The sequence below is a fragment of the Barbus barbus genome, assembly GCF_936440315.1.
Source record: "Barbus barbus genome assembly, chromosome: 25".
NCBI lineage: Eukaryota > Metazoa > Chordata > Actinopteri > Cypriniformes > Cyprinidae > Barbus > Barbus barbus.
Window position 1 is genome coordinate 17,443,484 of NC_136753.1, and position 9,534 is coordinate 17,453,017.

The window sequence follows — 9,534 nt, forward strand, 5'->3', positions numbered from 1 at the left end:
TGCGCAGTTTAAATGAGACGGGAAACAACTGCGTTCAGTGCTCCTCATACAATATTTATTAATTAGATGTGTGTGTGTGATATAATCTTGGCAGCCAACTCCATCGTTACTCTAACAACATTTTAACTTATACTTTGTGAAACTTCACATAAATAGAGTTATACTATTTATACTATATATACAAATACTTTAACAAGTATGTAGATAAATGTTTCCGGGGGACTAAAATTACTGCCGCACCGCGCCAAACTACAAAAACGCCTGTCAACTCCACCACAAGAAAAAGAAACATTTAAAATGCCGTAAGTGTATCTATTCAAATAGCTCTCGTTTTCTCAGAATTATTAATACTGATTCAACATTGTGATATGTTCTATAATTTCAACGATATATGTTTGTGTTCATGTTATAAAGTAAACTTAATATTACTCTTATGCTGTTCAACATTACTGCCAAAATAATATTGAATAATAGGTACCATAGTACTACTTCATTAAATACCATTTTACCTGTCCAAGGTCCTCCAGACAAATACTAAGAAATATTTAATACTCAATGTCACACACTGGCTTTAAGTTTGAATGAATTTGGGTTTTTACAGTACTAGTATCATAACTCACAGATAAACCTAATATAGCTAGTACAATAATTGTCACATGTAGTATTAATATTATCTAGCAACGGCTATATTCTAGTAAAGCTATTGAACTTGAATGTGTACAAGTGTAATTGGAATAAATACACACATCTAATGTACAATGTAATAATGTAAATACAAACATAAAGTACTGAATATCTGTTTGGTGTCTTTTTGTAGATTCATATATGCTGGTATGGATATCATCCACATAAATTTGCAAACCCCAAACTGTGAAAGCGTTAATTACAAAAATGACAATTAACTGCTGATTATGATGTTAATCTTTTGACTCCTCTGATAAACTCTAATTTTCCATACAGTGTGAAGAGAGCCCTTCAGTTACAAGACAAAGAAAATGTGAGTTCATTAAATCATGAACACATCGCCAGGCATGCCTACCATTGATTTCAGATCAGAAATGGCTTTTTCATATTCTTTGAATGTCCTTGTAGCCCATTTTAAAGTGACATCAGAACCATGTCAGTAACCATAAGACTTCTTTATTTAAAGTAAAATAACATAAATAAATCTATACCAATGCTTCAAATGAATCTATTTTAGAGCCCAGCTAAGAGGCGAGCACCAAACAGGGACTATTCCCCTATGACCGGAACCCAAATGAGTCCCACGACAAAACCTGCAGGTACTAAAAAGTCCCACAGACCAGCTACTGTATTTTTTAGACCTATAAAACCTATATTTTGCCCCCTATGAGTTTTCATTTTTGATTTTGTTCATTGTGAACAGAGTAAGATGTGTGTGTTCTTTTCGCTTTCGGTAATCACCATAAACAATCCCCTGCTCATATCATGTTGTTTCTTAAATCCTGTACAGTAGGGGTCTCTTGTAATCCAGTGATATTGCATTTAGATTAGCTGTCTTTGCAGCCATTAATAATATCTTTGCTCATGCCGAATTGATAAATTGCTGACATTTAGTGCTTCATCAGCAGGTAATTCCAGAGCAGGTGGGAAGAAAGCGAATCCCCCTCAAACAAAAGAGCCCATGACAGATGCTGAGAGGTAAGGATGTAGAAATATCCTTTTAAACATGTTGATGATTCCTGTAATTTTAATATTAATATTTGAGATTATTCAAATAAAAAAGTACAAATGAAAAAAGAAAAGAATAAAAAGACATACTTAATTTTTAATAATGTTATTGCTTAACTGTTGACCCATGCATGGTTTAATTGTTTAATTCTGTTGTTGACTTACTATATTAAACTTTTTCCTCGATATTTTACATAAACCAGAGTGCCATTAAGTCTATTTTTACGAAGCTACTAACATTGGTCTAACTGGAGCAGTGGAACAGACAGAAATTTCTCCTCATTACTGGATATTTCCTTTGTCCCACTTGGCTGATAGCCATTATGACTGATCAGAATTTAATGACAGGACATGGAGGGAGTTTCATCACCAGCCAAAAGCCTCGTTGATTTACATAGCACTAAAAATAGTTGGATAAGGAGAGTTTAAGAAAAGACCTATTTCCTTTCCAACGCATACTAACACAGAGCTCCGTGTGATCCATCAAGACAAGCATTAGTTTTGAATTTTATAGTGCAGTCATTTAAGAGGAAGCTAGTTAAATATATATAAAAACATCAATAAAGAGAGCGGGCTTATGATTCATTTAAGAAAGTATTCATTTGCGGAGTCAAACCCAAGAGGACTTCTCGTGCAAAATGTAGAAGAGATCTTGAGTGTGATTGGATGACGGTCCTTGTATAAGATTTTGCCAACCTTTTAATATGTCTTCCAATATTTTTAAACATGTATTAAAAATAAATGAATATCTTATTCTTAGTCAGCTTGTCTTCTCACAGACTTAGTAAGGATATTGAATATGAATTTGGAATTCAGTGTCCTTATCGAGCTCATTTTCTGCAAGAATGTAATATGTTTCAGATATTTTGTCATGGCACTTGCCTTATTTACAATTTAAGAATAAAAAAATTAAATATAATTTATAAATATTTTATTAATAATTGGTAGCATTTTGCAATAAGGTCCCATTAGTTGATGTCAGTTAATGAATTCATCAACAATGAGCAATAATATTCGTTACGTTATTTATTAATCTTTGTTAACAGAACAAACTGTTCATAGATAATTTATGTTAGCTCAGGTCCATTAAATAATATTAATAGATAACAACTTTTGGTTTTAATAATGTATCATTAAATGTTGAAATTGAACATTAACTAATAAATTCTTAAGTATTTTTCATTGTTAGTTAATGCATTAACTAATGTTAACAAATGAAACCTTATTAAAACCAAATAAACGTTTTAACAAATTGTTTTCAAATTTAGTTTTTCATTTGTTTTTTTAATACCTTTTCCTCCTCAGAATTCTGTTCCTCAGGTCTAAGGTGAAAAAATCATTCAAGGACCTCATGAAATACAGGCAACAACTGGAAACTTTAGTGGTATGTGGATCTAATAGTGTATCATTTTGTAGTGTATGTACTAAAGGATTGTTTATAGATTGGCCAACTAAACCACTAAAGTAAGTCTAGATCAGGGTCTGAACCACCAGACATTGAGAGGCTTTGGTTATTGGCTAATACACTTCATCTAAATTATTATATTTGGTGCCTCAATTCTGAATTTGTTGGACAGACATAGACTAGACTAAGCTTATTTTGATGTGTGAAGCCAGCTACATTTAAGGCATCTTATTGAGGTTGCAACAAAAATGCAATATGGAATGCGATTGTTCTTATATGAATGTTTGCTTGTAGCCAGTAGAGGGCAGTAGTGAGCTGAGGAGTCTCCTGCTGATAAGTCCTGCTGATCTACAAACTGAACTCAGGAGACATGAGAATCTGTGTGAGTCCTTTCTCTTTTCAGCTGTGATGCATAAACTGCATAATGCATGTATATAAAAGGATTCACTTTCTCAAGGTCGCTTTATAGACATTGTTTAAACAATTTATTTGCTATTAAGCATATTGGCTATCAATTCTTGCTGTGTGTGAAACATAAAACTGAATTCTTTGCTTTCCAGGTGCTAAAATTGCATCTTGTGCACATCGAGCAGACACAAACAAGGGCCATTTCCAAGGTGAGTGCATTTGGGAATCAAATGAATGCTCAGAATTGAATTGAAAAGTTTATTTACCATTTAAAAGCATGAACGATAACACTTATCTTAAGTGGATATTCAGTCTTAGGTATTCTCTTAGATCAGATCAGCAACCAGTACACAATTAGTTATGTTTCAAATCTTGAATGTTTCCCTATCACAACACAGTCTTTGTTAGACTGACACAAGGATAAATTATGTGCCATATAGAATTGATTCCAATTACAGTATGATGATTCTGACCCCACTGCTTTCCTTAAAAGAGCAAGAGAAAGAAAACATTTCGTGTTCCACTTATACGTGAGTCATGATTGATTTCAAGCACTAGCAAAAGTTCTGGATCTTGGTCACATGGGACCCCTGAATAGCCATTAACGAGATTTGGTTTGTCAATGTGGCGTGTTCATAGACATTTGCCTCGATCTTTGCACAAATAAAAGGTTCTCTTTTTCTAAGAAAAATATTTCATCTTCCTAACACAAACAAGCCAGAACTCCTCTTCATGGGACAGAATTAATTCGATTATTTCAAGCACACATTTAGCCCCCAGCAAAGCTGCACTTGTGATTCAGTCGCACAATGGTGATTTGTTGCAACTCAATGGTTGGATTGTGATGAAGTTCAGCAAGTTTTTAAGATAAGGTCGCCTGAAATTGTTTTAATTAGTCACACTCAAGGACCTCTGCATATTTGTTGCTGGAAGCTCGACACCAAAGGAATGTCACAATCTTGATCACATGGTGGAGCATGAAATTTATCAATGTAGAGAACAACAACAACAGTACAAGAGTGTTTTCACATTTACGTCCCTAGAAAGAGAATCAACCCTTTGTTGTGTTAAGACATTATAACATACATTTACAAAACACTAATTATGTATAAAAAAATTATACAAATTAGGTCAAAATTATGCCATTATGTAGAATTTGGTCCAGATTTGACTAATTTGATGCTTTAGCTATTATATTATTATATTATATTATATATTACTGTCCAAAAGTTTGAGGTAGTAAGATTTCTTTTAAAGAAATCAGTACTTTTATACAGCAAGGGTGCATTAAATTAATCAAGTGACAGTTTAGATATTTATAATGTTACAAAAGATTTCTCTTTCAAGTAAATGCTGCTCTTTTACATTTATCTTAAACAAAGAATCCTGAAAAAAAGTATCACGGTTTGCACTAAAATATTAGAATGATAATAAATAGAAATCACTGAATCGGCATATTAGAATGATTTCTGAAGGACCATGTGACACTGAAGACTAGAGTAATGGCTGCTGAAAATTCAGGTTTACCATCACAATAATAAATTGCATTTTAAAATATATTATATTATCAACATAATTGATCAACATTTTAATTTAGAAATGATGTTTCTGTCATTTGTGTTACGAAAGGCCTTTTTTCTGTGTTGGAATTGTGAATTAGATTGGTGTGAAGAAATCAAATGATTTGTCTCCAGGAAAAGATTGTGATTGTCCATGAAAACAAACATTTTCACAGAAATGCAGCTAAATACGGATCGTTTCAGTAAGTATGTCCTGTACAAATAAGGCTCTCCTGTAGCTCAAATAGTAGAGCATGGCGCTAGCAACGGCAAGGTCATGGGTTCGATTCCCAGAGAAAGCAAGAGCTGATAAAATGTAAAAACTGTAACTTGAATGCAATGTAAGTCACTTTGGATAAAAGCGTCTGCTAAATGCATAAAAATGTAAAAAAAAAAAAAAAAACATTTTTTTTCAGATTACATTTTAGTTGCCTTGGAAGTCAAAGCTTGAAATTAGCTCAAGTTCAGTACTTTGTGTTCATAAGGTTATTGAATATTTTTCTACATTCACAACTGGCCAAGAACTATTTTTGCAGCAGCATTATTAAGCTTTAAATAAATGATACTTAGGCAAATCATATGTAAGTAGTTGAAGATGTATTTGAAGCTCTCTTGGGACACCATTAGGTCCTGACACGGATCACTAATACCCTGGATTTCATAGAGACACATCATTGCTATTAGAGTTCTCAAACACACAGTGTCACTTGAGCCATACAGGAGCTGGTGCGGATGACATATGATGGCGAGGATATGACACTACTCGTGTAAAAACAAGCTGAGCACCAGGCAGCGTGATACCGCCAAGACAGCTGAGAAAATCCACAAGGATATTTTAACTTTGACAGGCCAACCGCTGAATCCATGTCCCTAATGGAAGCCCCTTCATCTAATGGCTTCCCAAAACATAACCTTGGGCGAAAGGGCAACTGGCAAGCAAGATGTTTATGGTGAAACTGACAAAAGTTTTTCCCAAACATTCAAGAGAGACCGGCTGTAAATTTTCTGGCTCATTCAGGCATTACCAAGTCCCGAGCTTCACGCTACATGTTGCTGATGAGCGCAAAATGGGAAAAGAGAGAGTGCAATAATTCTGAGGCAGGTTTGTCGCCTGGACCGCGGGTATTGATTATTTCTGTGTGGCGAGAGATTTGGAAAATTCAATTAAAGGAGCTGAGCAAAGGATTCATAAATCGGCCCCTGCCTCCATCTCTTCTACGCTCATACGGAGACATTGTTATGCTCTAAATCAATGTTGTACTTCACAATATATTTTCTTTGGAGCATGAAAATAAATAACATTTAAACAGTTCTGCTTACCGCTGAAACAAATTTTATCTTCACCAAAGCCTTCTCTGTCTTCGTGCGGTGGCCTCCCATGCGCATCAGCAGATGTAGTAACGTATTTTTATGGCAAGTTTTCCATAAGAAAATCCTATATAATATGAATTTTGCAATGACAAAATGAGAAGGAAGGGGAAGGATCAGCAGTATAAAAATTGATCAGGCCGCAGATGGGTTAGAGCCGTGGGAGATTTGTAAGACAGCCTTAATAGACTGTATTAAAAATTCCTTAAAATGTAATAAAACAAATAGGTTTTTGGTTCTTGGCCGGGACGGGGTCACAGACCCTCCTAATATCACATCAATCCTGGGCTGCTGAAGGATAAATGGGGTCTGTTTGGGGAATATTTGAGTCTTTTTGATGGAAAACACCAGCACAATTAAAGGGCTGTTGTATATTACAGGGCTTTGGGTGGGGAGGGTAGAGTTGAGCAACTCTCAGCATGTGTTTTGCTCTCTGTTTTGTTCACACGCGTCCCGCAGGTGTATGAAATGCATTTAGTTAATGCATTTCAGATCATTTGCATTTAGATCATCTAGCAGCTCTGGCAGCTGTAGCAGTCTACAAAATCTATGACTGATGGATGGATTTTCCTGATAAGTTACATGTGCATGTGTCTCATTCATGTATTCACAAAATGATCTAGTCTCTTAAGCTAGATAAAGTGTGGTGATCTATCTATGTTGCTTTCACAGGGATGAAACAGACTGGCAGCTCTTATGAATTTCTGAAGACAATCTTGAGGTATGCCCCCCCCCCCCCACCTACCTACCTGTGTTTGTATTGTACTCATTGTAACTTTAAAAGCGTGTTACATTACAGAAATTCATATAATTCTACAGTAATTAGTAGTGGTTTTCCACAGTAGGGTGGGCTGTTTTGACCCTGCACACCCTAGCAACTTCCCAGAATCCTTTAGTAACATGCTAGCACACCTTACCGACCACATAGCAACATGCATGCAACCATTGTGGCAGAGATTTCATCAAATCATCTTCATAATACATAAAAATACAACTGTATTTCTGATCATGACATCAGAAAGGTATTTCTAGTTGAATTATGCTTAATTTAACAGCAACTTATTTTTACAAGTTTGATCATTTTGGAGTAATTTCACAGAACTGCTAAATAGGATAATTTCATGCATATATAAACATTTAAAAAAAAAAAAAAAACTTTTATAGAGCAAGGAAACATTAAACTGATTAAAGGTGACAGTGAAGACATTTATAATATTACAGAATATTTCCATATAAAATAAATGCTGTTCTTTTGAACATTTGTATTCACCAAAGAATCCTGAAAAAAGTATAATCTTTGATAATAATTATAATAATAGTAATACATGTTTCTTGAACATTAAATCAGCATATTAGAATGATTTCTTAAAAAAGAGAAGATAATGTGATATTGAAGACTGGAGTAATGGCTGCTAAAAATGTAGCTTTTCCATCACAGTAAAAAATTAAATTTTAAAATATTAAAATAGAAAAGTCATTTTAAATTGTAAGAATATTTCACAATATTACCGTTTTCATTGTATTTTTAAAAAATTAAATACATCTTTGGTGAACATAATAGATTTTTACTGACCCCAAACTTTTCCACTGTAATGTAATTCTATCAGTCCTAAATATTAATTTAATAGACATAGTATATTGTATTATACCACAGACTTTTACACGCAATATGCTTTTTTGTTTGCATATAATTCTGTGCACAGTTGCAAATGGAGTGGTTCTCGTTTTGGCAGAGCCGCAGTTCTCTGTCAGCGTGTTTGATGTACACTGAACATCCTGTCACTCTGAAAGCGGCGAGATGTCTGAAGAGGCTGTCAGTCTTTCCGGCATAGTCAAAATGAGACAGCTCTGCCGACACCTTGCCATCCCATCTCAGACATTTACATTGAATCCATTCTCTGAAAGGTTTTCCCCCACCTTTCACCGGGAATCTGACAAAATGTTGATTCTACAATACACGGTGTGCTGCGTCGCTGTGAAAATAGTGTTCTTACTGCTGGCATACAGTCCCACTAGGGCTGATACGGGGAGAAATCTATGCATACACACAGATATATATTTGAGAAAGCAACAACAGATGTTGGAAAACTACACATGCACAGATATACAGAAGCGTATTTATGGTGGATCTGTCTCTTTATTTTGGCAGCCGCTGAGGGATCATTTCTCGATGTGTGACATGGGCGGCAGCTGGTGCCCGCTCAAGGTGGATCACGTAACTCTCTCTTTATCACTTCTAGAGGCTGTCTCAAGGACAAAAGCTTAAGCTGACCTAACAAAACACACACTTGTCACACACTTTGCATTACGACGGTTGAGAAGAACAAGCATAGTGTTTCAGAATTCAGCAATTTGGTCTGTTCGCCATGGACTGTTAAGATGTATAACTAAGTACGGCATGACTTGATATCAAGATATGGGTAATATTAGCACCATCCATTAAAATTGTATCACACACTCCAGTATTGTGACTCGTATATCGAGTAAGACAGTCAAACCAAAACCTGTTCATTCTCTCCTCATTCCATGTTTGTGTGTGTGTGTGTGTGGCTCCAGACCTCGCTCAGGCTGTAACACACTAGCCCCTTTGTGACCTGATAACATTTATAGTTGTAATGGATTTTTTTTAATGGCCATCATTAACTCACACAAAGAGGGGTGAAAAAGATTGCTTGTACTTTTTCCCCTTGGTATTTCAGCTTTACAGCATTATGTTCCGATATGTCTCCTTCCATCATTTTTGTTTTACAGCTCATGAAGTTGAAGCATTTTAATGCGTAGCTTTAGTACTAGCCTCATGTCTTCAGTCACTGCCAAGATTATTCCTTTGTATTAATGAATATTTTTCTAAATTTACTACTTGAAAGAAAAATAAAATTAGTAGTTTATTATTATTATTTTGTTTATTTGATGTGACCTTTTGTTTAGGGCTGCATGATTAAAAAAACTAAATAAATTAAAAATTGTGATGTGGCTTAGCGTGATTTTCATGCTGCAAAAGCTGTGGTTTAAGTATTTGCATTTTGTTTAATAGATATTAGTGTTATATTTTTACAGATGTACTTGTATTATTTTTCTTAAATGCTCATTATTATATTTAAA

General features: G+C 34.7%; 1 protein-coding gene across 2 annotated transcripts; it reads left to right on the top strand.

The window, feature by feature from the left end:
• Positions 1-236: 236 nt before the first annotated feature.
• On the top strand, positions 237-9,400 carry LOC306844532 (centromere protein R-like). 2 transcript variants are annotated; one of them, XM_079376746.1, is made up of 9 exons: positions 237-302; positions 961-997; positions 1,202-1,283; positions 1,590-1,662; positions 2,998-3,076; positions 3,392-3,479; positions 3,658-3,714; positions 7,105-7,153; positions 8,582-9,400. In XM_079376746.1, exons 1-9 carry the CDS (start codon positions 298-300, stop codon positions 8,586-8,588), a joined length of 477 nt encoding a protein of 158 aa, XP_079232872.1. In that variant the 5' UTR covers positions 237-297; the 3' UTR covers positions 8,589-9,400. The 2 variants fall into 2 exon arrangements, with proteins under 2 accessions (XP_079232872.1, XP_079232871.1); XM_079376745.1 differs by lacking the exon at positions 8,582-9,400 and having other exon boundaries at positions 240-302; positions 7,105-7,571.
• The last annotated feature ends 134 nt before the right edge of the window (positions 9,401-9,534 follow it).

Excerpts from the sequence above, each read along its gene's own strand:
- LOC306844532 (XM_079376745.1), top strand. Across the intron at positions 998-1,201 it reads AGTTACAAGACAAAGAAAAT|AGCCCAGCTAAGAGGCGAGC; the intron begins GTGAGTTCATTA and ends AATCTATTTTAG. Across the intron at positions 3,715-7,104 it reads AAACAAGGGCCATTTCCAAG|GGATGAAACAGACTGGCAGC; the intron begins GTGAGTGCATTT and ends TTGCTTTCACAG.